This window comes from Sinocyclocheilus grahami, unplaced genomic scaffold (genome assembly GCF_001515645.1).
Source record: "Sinocyclocheilus grahami isolate Dianchi unplaced genomic scaffold, SAMN03320097.WGS_v1.1 scaffold481.1, whole genome shotgun sequence".
Lineage (NCBI taxonomy): Eukaryota > Metazoa > Chordata > Actinopteri > Cypriniformes > Cyprinidae > Sinocyclocheilus > Sinocyclocheilus grahami.
In genome coordinates this window covers 280,046-304,863 of record NW_015505660.1, presented here as the reverse complement: position 1 = coordinate 304,863, position 24,818 = coordinate 280,046, and the positions used below count along the sequence as shown (strand labels likewise).

General features: G+C 37.5%; 1 protein-coding gene across 1 annotated transcript in view; it reads right to left on the bottom strand.

The window, feature by feature from the left end:
* Nucleotides 1-1,035: 1,035 nt before the first annotated feature.
* clcn3 (chloride channel 3) overlaps nt 1,036-24,818 on the bottom strand; it is a 56,472-nt gene continuing 32,689 nt past the window's right edge. Inside the window, exons 3-14 of the mRNA XM_016236072.1 lie at nt 23,652-23,818; nt 18,272-18,469; nt 17,033-17,155; nt 15,342-15,548; nt 15,153-15,233; nt 13,526-13,778; nt 12,014-12,306; nt 9,561-9,747; nt 9,078-9,476; nt 7,689-7,905; nt 6,211-6,286; nt 1,036-2,093 (exon numbers count right to left, since the gene is read on the bottom strand). Of these exons, the coding sequence (XP_016091558.1) occupies nt 1,929-2,093; nt 6,211-6,286; nt 7,689-7,905; nt 9,078-9,476; nt 9,561-9,747; nt 12,014-12,306; nt 13,526-13,778; nt 15,153-15,233; nt 15,342-15,548; nt 17,033-17,155; nt 18,272-18,469; nt 23,652-23,818 (2,366 nt within the window). The 3' untranslated portion in view covers nt 1,036-1,928. The remainder of the gene's footprint in view (nt 2,094-6,210; nt 6,287-7,688; nt 7,906-9,077; nt 9,477-9,560; nt 9,748-12,013; nt 12,307-13,525; nt 13,779-15,152; nt 15,234-15,341; nt 15,549-17,032; nt 17,156-18,271; nt 18,470-23,651; nt 23,819-24,818) is intronic.

The following is a 24,818-nucleotide window of genomic DNA, read 5'->3' as shown; positions in this document are numbered from 1 at the left end:
CCGCAATTATACAAACCAACGAGAATACTTTTTATGCGAAAAAAAAAAAAAAAAAACTACTTCATTCAACAATTCGTCTCCTCTGCATCACTGTGTAGCGCCATTTTGGAGAATATCCGCTGGACGTAAACGGCGTATGCTGTTCTGTGTCAGCTGCGTCACGCTGATACGCTGTTTCCGTTCAGATCAAATCACAACAACGTAGGAAACAGATCCGGCGTGACGCAGCTGACACAGAACAGCATACGCTGTTTACGTCCAGAGGATATTCTCCAAAATGGCGCTACATGGTGATGCAGAGGAGACCAATTGTTGAATGAAGTCGTTTTTTTTTTCTTTTGCGCACAAAGTATTCTCGCAGCTTCGTATAATTGCGGATGAACCACTGATGTTGCTACGTCTCTGAACTTGGGAACATTTCAGTTGCTGTCTATGCAGGGTCAGACAGCTTTCAGATTCCATCACAAATATCTTAATTTGTGTTCTGAAGATGAACGAAGGTCTTACGGGTTTGAAACGACATGAGGGTGAGTAATTCATGACAGAATTTTCATCTTTGGGTGAACTGCCCCTTTAAAAGGAAAAAATATTTAGCATAATGAAGCTTGCTTTTTGGACCAATATTTTTTACGCATTTTCACTTGGTTTTCATGACAATTTGGCATATATGGTTCAGTACTGGGAACAATATTTTCTCAAATAAGAAGTTGGGGGTAAAATATGCTTCACTGTAATGAAAAATGCAAGTAATGATGGTCTGAAAATGGGCTTCATTTTTATTACACCAAATACATATTTTATTTTGGGATGAGATATGACCTGGGCATTTCATTGTGGGATTTATCCTTTAGCCGTCAGATGCGGATAAACAATTGGAGATGTTTAATGTATGATTTCAGGGCCAATCTGACGAGGATGAACAGCAGTAGACACTTATATCACGTTGGACGAAATGTGAGCATACAGAGAATGGCAAGTTTGAACAGTAATGCTTGGTTGCGAAGTTAAAAAAAGTTGATCAAGTCACATTATTAAATTTTCAAACTATTAGGAGTTGCTTAGTACATTTAAATATAATAGCCAATATAGCAGCTGTAAAAGAAAAGCATCTTGGTTTTTCATTCCCAGTAATGAAAAGCACAGAACTTCATAAAGACCTGTCAGACAGACTCGTTTGGCTCGTTACCTACAATCCCACTGTGGTTCAGACTGGCCGCCGTAGTGTTGAGGTTGAAGACGATTAATGAAGACGATTTTCACTCTGTTCTCCTCCCAACAACCTTTCACTAGGTAGCACAAAACCCACGCTTGTATGTTTGATCATCTCGTAATGCTGAATACTTGATTCTCACGGGTCGCTCGCAAAAATCACTTGCACGGGGCGACGTATCCATTACGAACCGGGACACTGAACGTTTCTTCGGCTTCACGGCATCAGATCCTGACTGGAATGTTGGGGTGCGTTCAAAAACGATCTTGTTTTCCGTCGTTCTTGTATCTCTCACACACTACAAGTAAACAATGTTATGGGTCCATTTCAGGTCGTGGTGGGGCAGTGAGGGTCACGGCGGTCAGCGGTGAAGGTCCCTCCCCGCGTTTTGAGCGGTTCATCTTGACCTTTCACCTCTTCAGGATGCATTTTCTCAGGCTAAGAGGCCAAATAAGCAGGACCCGCGAGGTGTCTTGGGTGTTTTTGCATGCGCGTGTGAGAGTTAGTTTAGTGTGTTAGCGTTTGTAGAAAGTTCATCCACTTGGGACGTCCAGGACTCGAGCTTCTCCCAAAATTCTTACGATTTTCAAGCAGCCAGGCTCTTCCTCGAAAGACTCGCTTTGGAGTCTTGTGCAAGTATCCAGAGGATGGGGTCCCATCTGGCGTAGTGTTTTTTGTTTTGTACTTGGGCGGTTCAGGGTACCGTAGGGGCATGTGGTCAGAGGGATGAGTTGTCCAGTAAACAGACCTCCTCTTCACTCTCATCTTCCTCATAGCGGGAAGGGGAGGACGCTAATTGAACATTATGGACTCGGGGTCTTGGTTTGCCATCTGGGCCATATGACGGAGGATATCTTTTTTTGTAATAATACCAAGGAGGCGCCTATAAAAAGAGAGACAGAAAGAGGTAGATAAATTTACTAGTGCATTTTTGACACGTTTGCAGAGCACTGACATCCTCTGTTGCCAAGTTTTGCAAGGAAGTCCCAATGAAATGCATTTTGTATAACTCTATTCTCGTTTCGACTCGGAATCAAATCTTTGCTCCAATTTTGATGGCTCCATACTTCAGCCTTGGCAACAGACAGCTGACAGTCTCTGGTTTGAAGAAGGGCAGAGAGTGTGGAAGATTATGCCGTGTTACTCAGTGCAGGAAACACTATGTTATTTCTATGAGCCGACAGCACCTACACAGTGAGAAGCAAGTGTTTTGCGAAACAGAGGGAGTGAACGCCTCCATCTCATCCACACACTCTGGCCTTGGAGAACGAGAAAGTGAAGTTGTTTTGCCAACACAAATTCAAGAGCATATTTAAAGGATGTATAGAATCTGTGCATTTCATTTGTTTAGTGTTGGGGAACATTACTTGAAAAAGTACTATTGCATTACTTCTTTGAAAGTTTTGTCATGTTGCATCACTCATTTGCAGCATAGACACAATTTCAAGCACAATAAGCATTACATTACTCCACTCCCAAAAATAGTGCCTAGTCAGATTACTCATTTGCAGCAAAGACAAAGAGTCTTGCAATGTACCTGCATTACAGTAGCTGTTACATTACTCCTACAAAAGCATTACTTTATTTAAAAAAGTAATGAATTAAACCACAGTGTTCATTTTCTCCTACTTTATGTGAAAGTGACTTGGCCATTAAAGTGTTAATCAAAAACTAATGTGATACTTTATGTAACTAGCAGCATGTTACTTTTAAAACAGTGTGATTTTGTAATGTGTTACTTGTAACGTTTTACCCGTAACAGTATTTTTCTAAGTGAATAAAGTGTCTGTAACTAAACCCTAACTTTTCTTGATAAACTTTCAAAATATAGGTGTTCAAAACAACAGTAACAGACATTACTGCATTACAGCAGGTGTTACATTACTGCTAAAAAAAAGTATTACTTTATTTTAAAAAAGCAATTGGGCACACGAAGTTACACCACGCTGTAACTCCTTCCCAAATTTTGTATTTTAATTATTTGTGCGTCTTTAGAAGGAACTTGTGCACTATAGTGTAAATTCAAAACAGTAATGCAAAACGTAGGCTACATTTACACGACAACGATGTAGTCAAAAACGGAAAAGTTTTTCCCTTGCGTTTTTAAAAAGTTTCACGTATACACAACGTTTTCAAAACGATTTGTGTTTAGACATATCCGCGAAAACGGCCAAAAACGCTGTATTACGTATGCCAGGCCAGTAGTTGGCGCTGTCACCTTGTTAGTAAACAGTATCTGTAGGGAAGTGACGATTATATGTTGTATATGATGCATCTCCGCTGTTGGTTGTAATATTGGTGAAGTAAATCCACACTTTGCTGAAGAAACGTTAGCAAACTCTTGAGCAGCAACAACAGTAACATGTACTCCGCCATTGATGTGTATGTTTGTTCACGCTTGCCTTTAAAATCGACACGTACTGCGCATGTCTACATACCTAACACATACTACGCACGAGCATGACGTCTTCGTTTTCAACGAATCCCGTTTTGGGTGTTTACACGGAAACGATAACGGTGCCGTTTTCAAAAATGTGCACTTTGAAACCCGTTTTCAAAAATATGTGTTTTCAGACCGCAAAACGCAATTGTCGTGTAAACGAACAGTCAACGCGCATAAAAAGTTTCCCATTTTTGGCTGAAAACGTTGTTGTGTAAACGGCCCCTTAGCGTAACTAGTGGCATGTTACTTCTACAACAATGCGATTATGTAACATATTAGTTATAATGATGTACATGCAAGTGTTTTTCTAAATTACTAAATTTTCTTGATAGACTTTAATATGCAATGTACAGACATTACAGCAGGTGTAACTTTTTAAAAAGAAGCAATTAGTTTACACCGCGTTGTAACTTCCCCCTACTTTTGTACTTTAATTAGTTAGGTGTATAAAAGTAACGTGTGCATTATAGTGTGAATTCAAATTAGTAATACAATACTTCAGGCATTACTGGATTTTTAAACGGATACAACGTCTGTACCCAAACACTAATTTCTCTAGACTAACTTTAAAAATATAGGTGTTCAACATATAAAATGTCATGTGCAATACGTTACTCGATAACAGTAAGAGTGACATTTGTAAAAAGAAAAAAAGAAAGTGTAGCATTTTTAAAAAAGCTATTAATTACACCACATTGTTACTTTTGTATATTACTTATTTGTGTAAAAGTGTATAAAAGTAACTTAGCAATATATAGTGAATTCAAAAAAGTAATGCAATACTTTGCATGAACATTATGTAACGCTTTACCCCAACTCCTTTTTTCTAAATAGACACGATATCTGTACCAAAACACTAATTTCTCTTGATCAACTTTTGAATGTTAGTGTTCGACAAACTTTTAACTTTATATATGCTCTTGATTTTGCTTTTGAAAAAGGGATTTAAGCTTGATGACAGTTTGTATCACAGAAAAAAGGTGTGACAATTTTGACGAGAGCTGGGATTGTGAGAGTCCATCCAAACCAGAGGCATGTAACGCTCGTGAAATGATTGTCAAACCTTTGTGAAATGTTCGTGAAATGCCTGCAAGACGTTCGCGACAGGAAGAAAGTGAAAAGGTCGAACATCAGACAACTGAAAGAGGACAAGGTGTGGGACTCGAGACAGGTGAGGGCTGTTGGTTTAGGGGACAGGAACTGCTGACTACACACTACAGGAAAGGCTAGGATTCTAGAGTCACACCAAATCGTCATGGTAACAGCACAGCATCCTAGTAAGAGCTGCTATGACTACAGAGATGAATAGATATGTTGGTGAATGAGAAAATAATCCGCTACACACGACTGTTACTCGCCAATCGTTTAAGGGCGGAGCTGCGCGAGGGGTCAGATGTCATCGATCTGTAGCCCAGCCGACGCAGACCAGGTGCCCCCGAGAGGAATTTAGCAATAAACAAAGGAAAACAAACAAAGAAATCAAATTCAGATGAAGGACATCACGGCATGTGTATTAGATGTGCTTTGTGAGTACACGTGCACAATGCAGAACTGAAAGGGAAGGTGCATTTCAAAGACACCACGGCTAATGTGATGGACTAGTCTACCCTGCATGGATGGCCGAGGACAGGAGCAACAATCTGAGTGAGAGCAAATCTTACAAGAAACATGATGTCTGCAGGGGAATGAAGTCCTGGAAGCAGGGTCCAAGATGCGGTTTAATTTCACCTAGTACCATATACTAGCTGAAAATTTCCAAGATGTACATGAGTTTGTATCTTCATTGTAACAGATTTGGAGAAATGTAGCATTGCGTCACTTGCTCAGCAATGGATGCTCTGCAGTGAATGGGTGCCGTCAGAACGAGAGTCCAAACAGCTGATAAAAGCATCACAATAATCCACAAGTAATGCAAACATGCAGCTTTTGGCTTCACAAGTCATTAAATGATGGACTGGAGTGGTGTGGATTACTTGTGGATTATTGTGATGTTTTTATCAGCTGTTTGGACTCTCTTTCTGACGGCACCCATTCACTGCAGAGCATCCATTGCTGAGCAAGTGATGAAATGCTACATTTCTCCAAATCTGATGAAGAAACAAACATCTTAGATGGCCTGAGGGTGAGCACATTTTCATCAAATTTTCATTCTTAGGTGAAATACTCCTTTAATACACGTTACTGGTCACAAATTGGTGCACCTTATTTAGTGTTTGGACCCCACATGCAGGACAGTTCCACCACTTCCAGATAACTGCTATTTCAGTTTTGTCACACAATTACGTTTTTGCATTTAATTTCAAAATGAGATCAATTTCAGAGTTAGGTGGTATAAAAACTCTCGCAGACATCAGTGAATAGAAGTGAGTAGAAATGACAATAAATTTATCCATACACAACATGTACATTTTATGCATCTCTAACTAGCTGAAATTGCGACTTTGGTATTTTAGGGCAACCATCATCCAGAACGCTCTTTTTTTTTCACTCAAGTTTCATGCGTCACTCCTAAGAGGCGGAGTCTAAGTCAGAAGGCAGAGTGGGAGGGGCTAATCACCAAGGGCTCCACGTGCTGCTTGAGCTCTTCCAGATGTTCTAAAATATTCTTCTTTGTGATGATGCCCAATAAAATCCTGCAACACACACCGTGACGACCATCACTTAGCAACAAAAATTACACCGACAACTCAAGTACAAACAAATAGAAATCAAAACAACATAAGAGTAACAAGACAACAGAAGCAATATGAACAGAAATTTACAGAGATCATCAAAATAATCAGGTGTTGAGTTGCAATTAAACAAATGAACTGAACAGAATCAAACTGTAACAAATATCAGCCACCACCGTATGTGTGAAATTTTTCTAGAGTAACTAGAGTAAGTTTATAATAGTATTTTTGTCATAGATTATGATATATTTTTTCATTTGTTATTTTTCTTTATAATGAAGTTGTCTATATTTAGTAGATTGTGTTTAACACACAAAGAGTGATGATTAGGTCAACACACAGAGGTACAGAGATTCTACACTGATTGAAAAAAAAAAAGAAAAAGAAAAAATGCACTGGTATCGGATCGGTATCGGTTCTGAAAAAAATGGTCTCTGTGCATCCCTAGTTTATTTGATCAAAAATACAACAAAACTGTAATTCTGAGAAATTTTTTACAATTTAAAATATCTGTTTTCTATTTAAATACATTTTAAAATGTAATTTATTTCTGGGATGCAAAGCTGAATTTTGAGCAACCATCAATTACTCCAGTCTTGGTGAACATGAGACTTTTCAAAAACTTGAAAAAAATAAAATAAAATAATAATAATAAAATTAAAAAATAAAATATATTTTTTTATAATTAAATAAATATTGAAATTTAAAAATAAACGTTAAATTAAATAAATAAATAATAATAATAATAATGTTAAACTTTTTAACCGATGATTAACTTAACTATAATTGTTTACACTTGCAAGTCATGAGACATTGCGAGATTGTGAATCTAATCTAAAGACACGCTTTTAGTAAACTTAAATGTACAAATAAAAGCATTAACAAAAATTTGTAACACCAGTAAAATCACTGCGAATATACTGTGAATGTTCAATATGGTCTAGCTCTACTGGATTCTGTGAAGGCTGTTTGTGAGTGTGTGTGTGTGTATCGAGTTTTTTAGCAGGAGTCTAGCAGCTGAGAGGCATGTGAATCCACAGATGCATGACGCCACGACTGAAGCCCATCAGCAGACGTGTGTGTGTGTGTCAGTGTGAGTCTGTGAGTGTGTGTGTGTGTGAGTGAGTGAGTGTGTGTGTCTGTGTGAGTGTATGAGTGTGTGTGAGAGAGTATGTGTGTGTGTGAGAGAGAGTGAGTGTGTGTGTGAGAGAGAGTGAGTGAGTGAGCGTGTGTGAGTGAGTGAGTGTGTGTGTGAGTGAGTGTGTGTGTGTGTTTGTGTGTGTCTGCTGACGGTACATTCGTTAGTTCAAACACACAGCACAGAAGAGGGAGAGGGAATCGAGGCGTCCCGGCGGACACTCACCCGTTGTGCGTCACGAGGCACTGGCGCAGGCCGAGCTTGCGGAAGATGTCCACCACGATCTCCATGGGCGTGTGGTCGGTGACGGTGAAGGGACTCATGTCCAGGATGCTGCGCAGCTTCAGCGGCCGCGGGCTGTCGGCCGGGAGGGTCGGGGCATGCTGGGTAAAATAGACCCGCGAGTTCAGCATTATTCCCTCCTGCTTACGCCGGGCGTTTTCTGAAAAGACAAGCAGCAAAAGAACATCTTTCTGTCATCTTTGTGGACAAAGAAACTCTGATTTGTATTTCTACAGTAAGCTAATAACTTAAAACATATCCGTGTGACATTTTACACCAAAAATAGAAAAAAAAAAAAAAGAAAATATGTTTTGCACAAACAAAGCACAGATTATTTGAAATTATTTTCATGTCAGTTCTCATTTAAAATGCATATTAAGATGGGAAATATTTAAAATTTCACCTTTACATATAGACTTCCATTCAAAAGTTTGGGGTCAGTAAATCTTTAATAATTATTACTATTTTTTATTTATTTATTTCCCCCTAAAATTTAAATAAAATGAATCTGTAAACTGTAAACAAAAAAACAAGTAAAAAACATATAAAATTGATTTAATTTACATTTTATGGCCACTAAATAAAATTAAAAAAACGTCTTTAATTTTGCGTTTTTAACACATTTTATGGTATTGGTAGTCTATTATGGCTGATATGACTGATATGGTGGACAATAGTAAAAAAAAACAAAAAAAACTAATTCAATTTAATTTAACTTTGGAATAACACTTTTATTCAGCAGGGATACATTAAATTGATCAAACGTGGCAGTAAAGAATTTTATAATGTTACAAAGAATTTCTGTTTCAAAGAAATGCTGTTCTTTTCAACTTTCTATTCATCAAAAATCCTGTCATTTTAACATTGATATTGTTTCTCAAGCATCAAATCAGCATATTAGAATGATTTCTGAAGATCATGTGACACTGAAGACTGGAGGAATGATGCTGAAAATTCAGCTTTGATCACAAGAATAAATTACATCTTAAAATATATTACAATAGAGAACAGTTATTTTAAATTGTAATAATATTTCACATTACAGATTTTACTGTATTTTTTATAAAATAAATGCAGCCTCGATGAGCAGAAGAGACTTTATATTCATTTAGAAAATGTTAAAAGTTAAAAGGACAACACTTTTATACATCATGGGAATGAAAACGAGATATTTGTGTATTGCGGTAATCTAAATTGTAGTCAGAAAATAATTTAAAAACGGTACTAAAACAGGCTTCATTTACTTCAACAGTTTTCAATGTAATACGAAAAAAACAACAACAATGTGAGACTACTTGCAATCAAGCAGCCCGAGATGTGAGGTTTAGTCACCTATAGCGATGGTTATATCCCTGCGCAGCGCGAAGCCCACCAGTCTCTGCGACTCTTTGGAGACGATGACGGGGAAGCCGTTGCAGCTGGTTTGGGAGATGATGCTCTGCAGCTCGGCGAGCGTCATGTCGTCCTGCGTCAGCACGGCCAGCGGCGGGTCGTTACCCCGCGGACGCATCACTTCCCGCGCCAGCGTGGGGTGCGGGAACTCTTCCTTGGCGTCCAGGGAGGGGGATCCATTCAGACGGATGTGGGCTTCGTAGATCCCCTCCCTCCCGAAAGCGTCACCGACCCATTTGCTGGTCATCACCGCCGCCATGAGAGGAACGATGTACTCCAGCCCGCCGGTCAGCTCGAACACGATGACCACCAGAGACACGGTCATCCGCGTCACGCCACCTACACAAACACCACAGCACACGATATTAGAGGATCTGTGAAGGAGAAGAGGATGCAGAGGAAGCTCAAAGCATGCATACGCACCCAGACAGGCAGCGGCGCCCACCATGGCGTAGAGTCCCGGCGTGATGCAGTCGGCGCCCACCTCACACCACTCTCTGAACAGGAACCAGTCGTGATGATAATACGCCAGCTGCTCCACAGCGATGCCCACGATACGCCCCGCGATCGCCCCGATGGCCATACTGGGGATGAACAGACCCGACGGCACCTGACCACAGCAAACACACAGTCTTCAGTACATATCTGGAAATATAACGCCACCTAGCATTGTAGTGTTAGTATTTGTAGTGTTAATAACAGCCACCCAAATCAGGTTTGCAGATTTTGGACAAACTGGGCAAAAAGCCTTCAGAAATGTTATTTTATTTGTAAAACCTTTGCTAGCAATAGAATATTAATGGTATTTTTTTGAAGTGGATACACAATGTTCAGCTTTTATGATAATATCAGTTAAAACCACAAATAAAAGAGACACTTTTTAAAACAACTTATGGCAATAAAATTAAAAATAAAATAAATCTGTTTTTTGATTTAAAATGAGAGACTTTTTCGATTTTATGGCCATATATGGCTAAATAAATAAATCTGTCAAAAATACAAATAAATAAATCCTTTTTTTAAATTGTATGGCCATAATTTAAAATCAAACAAATAAATATAAATAAATCTGCAATCTGCTGAAAAAAAAATATATAAATAAATTTAATTTTATGACCATAAAATTTAAACACACAAAATAAATGTGTAATCTAAAAATAAATAAAATTTAAACAAAATAAATCTGTAATCTGTTAAACACACACAAAGAGATACTTTTTTTATTTTATGGCCTTAATTTAAAATAAAATAAATCAATACTATAGATAACGCTGTAATCTGTTAAAAACACAAATAAAGTAAATAAAGCAGAGAGATTACAGATTTTATTTTAATTTCATGGCTACACATTAAAAAAAGTCTTTATTTTATTTAGGGCCATCAAATGTAAAAAAAAAAAATCTAATATAAATGGCCACTGCACAGAAAAAAAAGCTAAAGTTTCTGTTAAAACCCTAAATGTGCATTTGTTTTGCATATTACTTCCAATAAAATGAGTTTCGGTTTGAAATGCAGTGGTATTGATAACAATATCAAGAGTTTTCTAATGTCACTGGTACTGCTTAATTGTTAGATGGTCTATAGTGAGCTGATTGGGGAGTCACAGCTTAGTCCAGCATCTCTGTAGACCAGACAGTTAACTCAGTTCTAAATGAGGACTCTCATCCTTTGAACAATGAATTTAAACTTCTGCCATCTAGACGTAGATTTGTATTTCCGTATCGTAGAACTAAGCGGTATAAAAACTGCTTTGTGCCAGCAGCTATCACTCAGCTGAAGGACAGGTCTTAGGAACATTACTATTTATTTAAAAACACATTTTTTTTTTTTTTGTAATTTATTGTTTTTAGTCTAGGCGGTTTTTAGTGATGCTGGGAACCTTAAAGCACTTTTATCATATATGTTGGTTAGAGGTCGACCGATTTTTGGCATTTTTTAAATTGTGCTGCAAATTAGGCCGATTTATAGGCAGGCGCATCTGCGGGCAGCTAAGTGTTGTTGCGGAACACCGGAGAATCTCTCTCTGGCTGCATGAGAGGAGCAACTCACACTCTGCAGCCTCTTCTGGTTCACACGCAGCTTCAGCTAATGATGGCAGGGCAAAACAGACCGTTTCGAAAGCGTAATCACGTTTTACCCTGCTAGAACTGATGCCGGAAAGTTATCATATTCATAAGTGCAACAAGTCATTTGCATGTGAAAGTAGAAACACATGCAATTCAGTCAAAACTTCTGGGCTGATTATAACGTGCACGATAACTTTCCTCATGAAATGTGTGCGTAGGTCCGACAATAGCATCCACAATCTCATCGCTCGTGGCCAGTGCACTCTAAGCAGTTATGAGCAGCAGGCTGTGTAATATGTGTGAACTCTTTTATTTTTGTCATCACTTGGCCATTTGACTTATGGCAGTGTCCAGTGTTTCCCATACATTGAGTTATTTGTGGCAGCACATCACCGCAACAAATAGATTTCCCAAAAGGCTTATACTTTGTTGAATAAACTGAGCACTGCACGTTTCAAAATTAAAATGCAGCATGGGTGTTTTTATATGAATGTATCTTTCAGAAAAGAACCGACTGTCTTCAGAAAAGCTTCGATGATATTTTAATTGTCTTTCCTGTAATGCCTGATAAAGTAGCGTTTGTGAGCACAGTGCTTATTAGATTACAGCCGTTAATGGGAAACCGCTATATCTCCCGCTCCAACAGAGCCTCCTGCTGGCAGAGAATGAATTTGCAGTCTTTGAGAAACACTGGTGTCTGTCAGCAAACATGAACAAAAAGCATGCTTCAGAACTTATGGGTACAAATAAAGTTCACTGGTACTGTTTGGAAAAGCAGTGTGATATGACAACAGAGCACTGTTCTCTGACCTTGAGTCCAAAGGTGAAGATGGTCATGATGATTTTGAAGACGAGCGCCAGGCTGAGCTGCCACATGGCCGAGTAGACGCCGGGGGCGGCGGCGGCGTCCGATCCCGCGGGATACGCCTGACTGCCGTTCATCTGGCTGCGGTACTGGCAGAGCTGAGATGACTCCAGCGGCCCGCAGTCCGTGAACAGCTCTTTGATCAGCTCGCTGGTGTTCTGCCGCGTGTACGGGTTCGGGAATGCCACGATGGCCGTGATGGCAGCGACCGTGATCACCTCCAACACCGGGTACTTACCTAAAAACATCAGATTTCAGTTCAAAACATGAAGGAACACTAATCAGGGTAAAACCTTGAAGAAACTGTATTACTTTAAATAAACATTATCTGAAATAAATTAAATAGTTTAAAATAATAAAATTGAGACTAAAATTAAATAAACTAAAACTTAATAAAAATTATAGATTTTTAAATAAACGAATGAAAACGCCAAAAAATACCTCAATTACTTAAACTTTAAAATAATATTTAAAAAAAATTGAGATACCACAAAATTAATAAAACTAACTAAAATGATACAAAACCTAATAATTACAAAAACAAAACAGAATTATTAAAACTTTGCACAAAGTATATAAAAAAAATAAAAAATAAATGTCCAAAAAACCCAACAGAACTACAAAAACTTACACGAATAAACAATATTTAAAAAACAAAAATAATAACAAAATTACTAAAACGAATAAATTATACTACAAACAAAAACTATTAAAATTAAAACAAAAACAACAGAATTAATAAAACTTACAACAGAAATTAATAAAACTTACAACAGAAAATAATAAAACTCAAAGCAAATTAAAAATAATTTTATAGCTCATAAAAATAAAAAAATGGTCTAAAACTTTAAATTTATATAAAAAAAAACAAAAACTAATAAAAATGACAAAAAAAAACAAGACAACAAAATGTCTAACAATAAAAAAACATCTAAATGACTATAAATAAACTTCAATTCAAAGTATATTTCAAAAATAAATAAAACTGACAAAAAACAACATTTTACAATTTTAACTAAAGATACAATAAAATCTAAAATGACAAAAACAGCAAAATTACTAAAAAGTTTAACTAAAATTAAAATGCAATTCAATATATTAACAAAAACGGTAACACTTTACAATAAGGTTCCATTAGTTAATGTTACTTCATGTATGAACAAACAATGAACAGTACATTTATTACAGTATTTATTAATCTTACTAATACAGTCGTCCACTGTTAGTTCATGTTAATTCACAGTGCATTAACTAATGTTAACAAGCACAGCTTTTGATTTTAATAATGCATTAATAAATGTTGAAATTAACATTAAGATTAATAAATGCTGTAAATTATTGTTCATGCTTAGTTGACGTCAACTAAAGTAGTTAAATAGTGAACCTTATTGTAAAGTGTTGCCACAAAAGCTCTCACAGTAAATGAATGAAAGTGAAGCGCTGACACTAATGCGTACCGAAGCGTGTGGACTTGCGGCGGCGGCACCAGGCGATGTTGGCCCGGATGAAGAAGGCCCCCCACAGGCCTCCGAACACCCCCAGCAGGATGAAGGGGAAGAGCTCGAACAGGTACCAGGGCGTGTGGTACTCCACGTAAAACAGCACCAGACGACTGTTTCCGAACGGGTTGATGGAGCGCAGCACGAACGCCGCCACCAGAGCCGCGAAGAACGAGCGCCACAGAGTCTTCAGAGGGAAGTAATAACTCACCTGAGAGAGACACAGTGTTCATTACAGCATTAAACACACGCGAGACCAATCTCTGGAACCAGTCGAAGAAACACTGCTGAAAAGATGCAGATGAGAGTGTTTTCATATTTAATTATTTATGGAGCTCTTTCATTGCAACGTTCAGGACTGTTTAAATATAAACACACAGGTGATGGTCCAGTGCTACTTAGGAAAATGTCACGAGGACTGTTGCTTTTTAAACCACATTTCCATAAAAACTGAGACGTATATAATTACATAAATATTTGGTTATATCGCCCACCACTCCTGTTCTTTAGCAGAGATATTGATAGTAGAGCAATAGAGAGAGTCTATTACGGCTGATACGGTGAACTATATCACACACTATCAACCCAGTTCGGGTTCAGTACCATTTTATACAGGCATACAATTAAAAAAAAAGTGTAAAAAGTTAAAGACAATAATTAAATAAAGTTAATAGTTAATTAAATAAAGACTACAATTAAAGACATTTTAATGGCTACAAAATTTTAATAAAGATAAATAAATCTGTGATCTGATAAAAACAAATTTTAAAATACATTTTACAGCCACTAAATTATTTTATTTATTTGAATTTGAATTAAAGACCATTTTAATGGCCATAAAATTTAAATAAAAAATAAATAAATCTGTGATCTGATAAAAACTAATTGTAAAATAAATTTTACAGCCACTAAATTATTTTATTTATTTTAATTTGATTTAAAGACATTTTAATGGCTATACAATTCAAATAAAAAAAAATCTGTAATCTGATAAAAACAAATACATTAATTTAATTAAATTTTACTATTTATTTAAAATAAATTTTACAGCCACTAAACTATTTCATTTATTTATTTAAATATTATGGTATTGATAGTCTATTATGGCTGATATGGCAGACAATATCATACACTTCCATTCCAGTTTGGGTTCAGTGTGATTTTTTAAAATTAATTTAGAAAGAAAACCGGTACTTTTCTTCAGCAGGGATGCTTTAAGTTGATCAAAAGTGACAGTAAAGATGTTTATAATGTTATAAAAGATTTCTATTTCAAATAAATGCTGTTCTTTTGAACTTTCTATTCATCAAATTTTTTTATCATGGTTTCCACAAAAATATTGGGCAGCACTGTTTTCAGCATTGATAATAATCAGAAATGTTTCTTGAGCAGCAAATCAGCATATCATTATGACTCCTGAAGGATCATGTGACACTGAAGTCTGGAGGAATGATGCTGAAAACTCAGCTTTGATCACAGGAATAAATTACATCTTAAAATATATTCACATAGAAAACAGTTTTTCAAAATTGCAATATTATTTCACTATTTTACTGTATTTTTTAACACATGACTGCAGACTGACCTCCTCCAGACTGAACAGAACTCCTCCGATAGGAGCCCCAAACGCCACAGACACACCAGCAGCCGACGCCGCCGACAAAACCTGCCCGCAGAGAGACAAACAGAGAAACACTCATCCTTACATACCTACATCTTGCAATCGTAGGCAACGTCCAGATTTCTATGTAAGAGAACGAAGCTACGTTCTAACCTCTCGTTTCTTGGCCTCGTTTTTGCTGTATTTGGGGAAGAGGTAGGAAAAGATGTTGCCGCAGCAACAGGCCACGTGGACCAGCGGACCTTCCTTCCCGAGACTGAGGCCCGAAGCCACGGCCAGAACCAGAGTGATGGTCTTTATCATCAGCGTCCACTTGCCCAGATAGCCGCGGATGATGAAGCCGCTCAGGATGGTTTTGATCTGCAGGACAGAAGACTTGATCAATGACAGATCACCACACTGAATCACCATCTAACATCATCTGCCCCTCTCCACTTAAAGTGTTAGTCTCTCCTGATTTTTACAGCATTCGAGGCACAAAGCCAATGCTTTTGTTGCAGCTGTTGTGAAAACTGTTAGATATGTTTGATGAACTAATGTAAAAGAAATATAAGCGAACATGAACTTAACATAAAAAGTAGTTAGAGGTAAAGACATCAAATCATCCTCATGATTTTGGCCGCAGCGGTCTGACCTTCCTGACAATTTTTCAACAATTAAAATCATGCATGCATTTCCACAAATCCATTAAAAAAAACACCTAAAAATCAGAAATGACATAATTTTGACTCTTTCTACAGCGTAATGGAGAGACAAATAATAGCCAGTGCTATTTTTGTATCACTGAGATACTATTATAGTTTTTATTATATAATAATTTTTTTAATTTTATATTTTATTTTCATTTGAATTATATAGTTTTAGTAATTTTTATTACTACTATTTTTTATTTTTTTAATATGTCTAAATATTATTTATTAATTAAATATTTTTTATTTAATTAATTTCAGTTTATTTTATTTCAAGTTTTTTTTTTTATTATGGTTTTAGCTTGAGTTAATAACCCTGATCATTTTCCCTGCCTTTAATTTTCTTAATTTTTACAAATATAGTAGTGTTGACTATTCTCTGTCAAGCTCAACCTTTACTGAAGTTAAGAAAAATTATCATAAAGATTTTTCTTTAATTCGCAGGAAATATACGTTTATCATCAAATACAAGTCAACACTTTGGTCCCAAACCACAGATTGAGCTTAATTTAGGCTAAATTTGCACATTTCCCACTCTGCTGCAGTGTTTATTTTTTCATTATATATATATATACACACACACACACACACACACATCCTGTATATATTAGTTTTATAGATATAATAATAAATTATATAAATATAATTATTTTATATGGTTCGAAATCATTGAATAAATATAAATGCATTGTTGTTTAACCTCCTGAAGTTGACAAGTAATATTTTCTGAAGGTTGCACACCTGATTTCATGACAGTTGTCCCCTATTCATTGAAAGTGGCTTCTCTTTGTTTGACAAAACAAAACCTCTCTGGACTAAACTAAGCTTTTGTGAAACTTACATAACACTTTTGGGAACCATAGAAACAGTGTTAAAATCAGAGCTAGTGCTCTTATAAGCAAATAAAGGATTTGTGACATTTTTATTTGTCCAGTTCAAGTAAAGACCTTGTACTAAAACTCAAGAACTTTTAAACATAGCTATTCATTTAATTTAGTATTTGTCTAAGTTTTTTATAATAAGAGAAAAAACGATCAATGCGTCAATAACGACGACTAGCAAAACTGGTTGCCCAAAAATCACGTTCATTGTAAAATATGAGGTTAAACTTGTTTGAGACAATGTCTTTTCAGTATAAGTGATGTTGAGGATTACCTCAGGTATTCCAGAGCCGCAGGCGTACGGCGCAAACACCTTCACCAGAGACACGGCCAGGAAGGCGAAGGACAGCGCCCAAAACGTGAACATGAAGTAGTTCATTATATATGAGCCTGGACCCTAGAACACAAAACACCAGAGCCATTAATAAAACCAGAACATCTGTGTAAACCACACTGCGCTAAAGTCTGGGATCAGTACGGTTTAATTAAATGTTTTTGAGAGAAGTCTCTTCTGCTCAGCAAGGCTGCATTTATTTGATCAAAAACGCAGTAAAAATACAAAAATTGTGAAATATTATTAGAAATTCAAATGACTGTTTTCTATGTGAATATCTGTTCAAATGTAATTTATTCCTGCGATGCAAAGCTGAATTTTCAGCATCATTCCTCCTCTCTTCAGTGTCACATGATCCGTCAGAAATCATTCTAATATGCTGATTTGCTGCTCGAGAAACATGTCTGATGTCGAAAACAGCTCAAAGAACATCATTTATTTGAAATATAAATCTTGATTGTCACTTTTGATCAATTTAACGTGGCCTGGCTGTAAAAAAGCAAGAGTTCCTGATGAGAAAACTCGTACAGAAAACTCCATCGGGGTGATGGTTTGAACAGCAGTGTATCACTGGAGTGAGTCACTGACCTCGGCCTGACCCAGAATGAGTTCGGCCCACGTCTTCCACTGAGGACACTTGTCTCTCTCTGCGAAGGTGGTCTCGTTGGAGTCCCAGCAGCACTGCTCGTGATTAAACCACATGGCACTGAGACACACGCCCTCCTTCAGATCGTTCAACCAGTCGGCCGCGATGTCGATCACTCCGGCTAACGCTCCTGAGGGAACCAGGAAAGAGATCGATGTTTATGCAGTTCATGACGTACTGAAGTAGAAGCCAACACTGTGGCTTTGAAAAACACTGCAAAAATAGCCTATTCAATTTAACGTATTGTTTATTTAATCATTTCATTCAATATAATGGTAATCTATCAGTATACTGCTTCAAAACGGGGCTTCTGCTGGTTTAATGAAGGTACATTTATTAATTTTTAACTTTTTTGAGACCAAGAAAATTAAGGAACACAATGTGTTGTATTAGCATCACTTCAAAGTCTGAAAATCAATACTTTTACAAAACGGCTGTAAAAAAGCAAGAGTTCCTGATGAGAAAACTCGTACAGAAAACTCCATCGGGGTGATGGTTTGAACAGCAGTGTATCACTGGAGTGAGTCACTGACCTCGGCCTGACCCAGAATGAGTTCGGCCCACGTCTTCCACTGAGGACACTTGTCTCTCTCTGCAAAGGTGGTCTCGTTGGAGTCCCAGCAGCACTGCTCGTGATTAAACCACATGGCACTGAGACACACGCCCTCCTTCAGATCGTTCAACCAGTCGGCCGCGATGTCGATCACTCCGGCTAACGCTCCTGAGGGAACCAGGAAAGAGATCGATGTTTATGCAGTTCATGACGTACTGAAGTAGAAGCCAACACTGTGGCTTTGAAAAACACTGCAAAAATAGCCTATTCAATTTAACGTATTGTTTATTTAATCATTTCATTCAATATAATGGTAATCTATCAGTATACTGCTTCAAAACGGGGCTTCTGCTGGTTTAATGAAGGTAAATGTATTAATTTTTAACTTTTTTGAGACCAAGAAAATTAAGGAACACAATGTGTTGTATTAGCATCACTTCAAAGTCTGAAAATCAATACTTTTACAAAAAAAAATAGATAAAATAATAAAAACAAAATAATCTAAATTAAACTAATAAAACTAAAACTAAATTGATAAAATAAAATACCTTAAGGTTTGAATACTTCCCAACTAGGGCTGTCAAAAAAAATTTGAATTTCGAATGTTCGTCGAATTTAAAATAAAAATCCATTCTAATTTTAGGTGTGCGTTAAGGAGGGAGCCTTATCAGCGGTGCACGAGATGCGATGAGGATGTAAGTGTCGTTGCATTATAATGTTTTTGTTAGGATATCCAGTTGAAGCCACTAGATGCGGCGCTGCTGCGGTGTTCATTACAAATATAGCGGAAAAAGAGAACATCAATGCGGAGATGATCTTATTTATTTCAAAACTGAAACCAAGCTGTTCCCACAGAACACATATTTATCACATTTTCGAGAGGGATATCTATCAGTGTTGCACTCGCATCTCGCACACAAGAGCTGCATGTTTAGAAAACCATGTAAAATTAATGCAAGTTCAACTTTTAAAAAACATATATCGAGACTTTATGGTTTTTTCCCATCACACTGCAACTCATGTTTTTAAATGAAAAATGTACTCTTCAGCCCTTTGTATTAAACTCTGCATACAAACATGATGCTGTTTTATTTATAGTTGTTTAAGCAACTTAATTAATTATAATTGGTTTATAAACATTATTTTAAACATTATGCACTTTTTTCACAGATAGTCATGTTATCTTATGCTTTGAATAAATGTGCATTAGTAATATTTTGCCCGATGCACCCTCTTGTGGCCTCAGGAGAGAAGCCAAAAGCTTTTCTTCACCCTAACTGAAATTATGCATTTTAAATTAGAATATAATTAGAACTTTGATCATATTTAAGTAAAAAATTTGAATTTAGTTTTTCAGCCATTTTGACAGCCCTACTCCCAACCATTTGGAAATAACTCAAAACACAGATGAAGATATTCACTTTTTGGCAGTGCATACAGCTTTTAATGCCATGCCTTTATGAATTTAATACTTTCTGCGCTGACTGAAGACATTTCTAAGCCTTAATTTGTGGAAGGGCAAACTGTGATTTTTAAAGACCTGCAGGAACCCTGTATAAATTATCAAAATCTGCTTTTTACCTTAAAATGCACTGATGAGGAGGTATGATAGAAAGACAAATGATAAAACATGGCCTAAACTCGTCTATAGTGCACAGAGTCCAACACCCGAAGACAAACACCATCAGGGTAACACATGACATTAAAATAAAGCTAAATAACAGAAAACGTCACAAAAACCCCTCTAATGCACTGATAACAAAAATTAGAAGAAAAACTATATTCATGTGTGATGCATTATGCAGGGACTTCTGTTTATCACTGCAAAACAGTATTTTATAGTAAAATTAATTATAATGTGACGTAAGCCATTTACAGTTTTTCACCGTCCATGTTTGGGAAACTCAGTTAATCAAGATTTTACTGCAGCATTTTTTACTTTTTTCTTTCCAGCGATTGTTCCTGTAGTAGGTTTAACTGCATGCAGCTTTGAATAAATGTCTGACAAATAAACAAAAGCGCAAATGCTGAAGCTCAGGGTGAATTAAGAAATAAGCTGAGTTCAGCATAACGTTTTCAGAAGATTAAACCGTGACTTACAGCTAAAAGGTGTGTGAGTGTGTGTAAGTGTGTGTAAGTGTGTGAGTGTGTCAAGTCAAGTCAAGTCTGCTTTATTGTCAATTCTTCCACAGGTACAGCACATACACACAGAGAATTGAAATTGCGTTACTCTCAGACCCTTGGTGCATACAGATAACACTAACAGTAGAACATAAATACAGATAGATACAGATTAAATATAAAATACAACTATACAAATAAGGTAAAATGTAAAAAAATATATAAAGCAGCACAAGGCACATGGCAGATAGAGTGCAAACCAGTGAAGTAAACAACAGTGCAGATATAATTATTTGTAGTGCAAAAGAGCTTATTCAGACTGATTAAAGTGACAAAGCTCAGAGATTTAAACTGTCAGAAGAGGTAGTGAATGAGTTAGTGAGCAGACCAATGCTGCACAAAGTGACTGGTGCAGGTCCCAGTGTGTTAGTGAGAGGGGGGTCTGGGGTTCAGAGTTCAGTGGTGCATGGGGCAAAAGGGAGATGGGGGGGCAAAGTCAGGAGGGAGTTCAGCTTCCTGACAGCCTGATGGATGAAGCTGTCCTACAGGTGGTAGCTTTGAAGCATGTGGGGACAACAGCCTGACTTAGCGAGATGTTGAAAATGTCTGTGAAGACATCGGTGAGTTCCACTGCACAGTCTCTCAGTACACGCCCAGGAATGCTGCCAGGACCCGGAGCTTTGCGTGCATTGATCCTGCTGAGGGATCTCCTCACGCTGTCCGGGGACAGCGTCATCACCTGGTCACCGGGAGGAGTCTTCTGTGCAGTGGTGCTGTTTTGTGCCTCAAAGCGAGCGAAGGCGGCATTCAGCTCGTTCAGCAGGGAGATGGTGCTGTCACAGGTCATCGGTGGGGGCTTGTAGTCCGTAATGGTCTGTATCCCCTGCCACAGGCTCCAAGTGTCTCTGCTGTCGCTGAAATTATGTGCTATCCTCCTGGAGTGCTGTCTTTTAGCCTCTCTGATGCCGCGGGATAGGTTGGCCCCAGCTGTCTTCAGGCCCACCTCATCTCCAGCTCTGAAGGCAGTGTTCCGCGTCTTCAGGAGTCTGTAGACCTCCCCTGTCATCCAGGTGATGTGGTCTGAGGCACCGAGGTGGGGGAGGGGGAGGGCCTTGTAAGCTCCTCTCTGGGTGGTGCAAACATAGTCCAGAGTGTTGTTTCCCCGTGTTGGAAAGTCTATGTGTTGGTGTATTTTTGGGAACACACTCTTGTGTGTGTGTGTGTGTAAGTGTGTGTGTGTGTGTTAGAGTGTGTGTGTAAGTGTGTATTTGGTTATTAAGTGACCACGATATTGAGGTTTGTGGAGGAACATTTTATTTCCTGTGTGCAGGTGCATTTCATAAGATAATGTTTGCTAAAACTAAAATACAGTTTACAGAAGGAATTGCATTTAATTCAGCATTTGCAAATCTTTTATAATAAAACCTTCGTATAGCAATACAAAAATTCCCTGTGTTTTTAGTAATACCGTATGCTCGATTCAGTAATGAAATATAAATAAATGTAAAACATATATAATCTACCATTCAAATGTTTAGGGTCAGTAAGACTTTTTGGCCACAGTTTATTTTAATGTTTAATTTTCGCTATTAACAAACCATTAACTATGACTTTTGCCTCAAACTCCTGATTTGCTGCTTATTAATAGTTAATAAGGTAGTTGTTAAGTTTAGGTATTGGGTAGGATTAGGGATGCAGAATATGGTCATGCAGAATAGATGCTTTTTAAGTACTAATAAACAGCCAATGTGTTAATAATAGGGATGGTAATAAGCAACTAGTTAATAGTGAGAATTGGTCCCTAAACTAAAGTGTTACCGACTTTTTATATAAATATAATTAAAACTATTATTCAGCAAGGAAACATTAAACTGATCGGCACACTTATAACTTCCCCGAACCCATGGGTATAAAAAGAGGACTGAATCAATGTTAAGCTCAATGGCAAAAATAGTTTCCATCAACTAGAACTAGTTTTACAGCTGCAGTCGGTTAACAGAGCGGTTTCTGGTTATGAGTCATTTAGAGATTAATATTTAAACCAAATCAACATAACTGCTCTTCTGGACTCTCTACTGCAGATTAGCTTTACTCAATTTGTCTTATTTATTAAAATTAGTATTTGTCGTTGTTTATGATATGCGTTAACTGTGTTGCTTGCATTTCCATTCGTGCAGAGTGTGTGTGTGTGTGTGTGTGTGTGTGTGTGAGAAACTATAGTGGCCGGCTCTGTTTGTGAAAGTGAGTTTGAAAGAGCACAGAGAAACAGAGTGTGTGTGTGTGTGTGTGAAACTATAGTGGCAGATCTGTTTGTGATAGTGCGTTTGAAAGAACAGCAGCTAGAGAGAAACAGTGTGTGTGCACGTGTGTGTGTGTGTGTGTGTGTGTGTGTGTGTGAGTGTCTGTGCGCGTGTGAGTGCGTGTGAGCGTGCGTGCGTGCGCGAGTGAGTGTGCGCGCATGCGTGTGTGTGTGTGAGTGAGTGAGTGAGTGCACGCACGCGTGTGTGGGTGAGAGTGCGTGCGTGCGTGAGTGAGTGAACGCGCGGGTGGGTGGGTGAGAGTGGGTGAGAGTGGGTGAGAGTGCGTGCGTGCGTGCGTGTTATGCTTAATCCTATCTTTTGGATCCATTAAGTTTCCGCTAATAAATAAATGCATAATGAAATAATAAAATTAAAATACATAAAATATAGACTGAGTTAAAGTTTCCAAAAATAAATAAGTTAAATAGAGATGGATTTAAATTGGAAAAAGCAAATATAAGAGGAAATAAACAAAAACAGAGTAAAAAAAACAAAAAACAAATTCATTATTTAATTTAATAAATGATGAAAAAGAAATAACAACAACAATAATAATGATAATAATAATAATGAATAAATACAAAACAGCTAAAGTTCAAGAAAAAATTATAAGATTGAGTTCAAGGTTCCATAAATGCATAAATGCATGCATGAATTAATTAATAAACAAACAAACAGAGAGAGATATAGCTCAAGTTTTCAAAACAAAAAAATTATAAATAAACCAAACGAGATGGCATAAAAAAAATGATTGCATTAAAAAAAAACAGACAAATAAATAAAATGAGATTGAGTTTCTTTCCTTTGTGAAGCATTAAATTCATTAGATTATTCAAAAAATAACTAACTATATTGTGATATTTACTGTTAGCATGACATAAAACCTACTGAATTTTTCTATCATACCCACATACACTCCGATATCAGATGGTGTGTTACCTTGCGGTGTCGCTCTCGGTCTTTGCACTTCTCTCTGACCCAGTCGATGGTGTGGAAGTCGTCGTAGGTTCCCACACCTGGAATGGGCTCCTCCAGCAGGTCCAGCAGGTGGGTGGAAATACTGGCCCCAGCTCCGCCCCCTCCATTAGACATGGCGTAGTTCGGCCCTAAACACACACACACACACACACACACACACACACGGAGGAGTGAGGGAAAGAATCGCTTTCAGACAAGCAGTGGTAGGTGTGAATCTTTGGGTCGATTCGATTCACAGGTTTTCAATTCGATTCAGGAACGATTTTTGCGAATTCAGAATGATTCAATTCAATCTGATTCACAATGAGATTTGTTGTTGATTAATGATCCGATTCTGTATTTTCAAAGGATTTTGGAAATGCTTCTCCAGATGTGTCTTTTAATGTAGCATTTCATCACTTGCTCACCAGTGGATGCTCTGCAGTGAATGGGTGCCGTCAGAATGAGAGTCCAAACAGCTGATAAAAACATCACAATAATCCACAAGTACTCCACACTGCATTTTAACTTCAAACTGTTGCTAAAAAACAAATCCATTATCCATAATACTGCTTTCCCCAGTGAAAAAGTCATCTTGTCTGAATCAGGAGAGAAATCTGCCCAGAAAGGTTCTAAACAAATGTGGGAGGATTTTGATGTGACAGGCCAACAGGGGATGTTTCACTGGAGGAAGCATGATTATGCAAGCTCAAATACTGCTTCATAGCAATGATAATTTTTTTTTATATTCCTAGGTAGGTTCTTGTTGAAACTTGTTGACTGGTTTGACAATGGTTTGGGTTTAAAGGTCCCATATTGTCAAAACTGAAATTTCCTGGCTTTTTTCACGATAACTGAGGTTTAGGTGCTATGTAACTATACCATATAAGTTTCAAAACAGTCAGACCACAGTAAAATGCACACAGCCTGCATAAAGTAGCTGTGATTTTTCACGAACCGTTGTGACTTCCGTAAAAAGTTGACGTCAGAACTACAGTCAACGCCTTCAGTCACCACCCCGAGCACCGCCCACCGTCCCACTCTCCTTTTGCCAAACCCCCAGACAAAATCGCGTCCATGCCATCGCTGAGCAACAACAACACAGAAACATGTCGAAAAGTTTAACTTTAACCACGAAACCAGATCGGC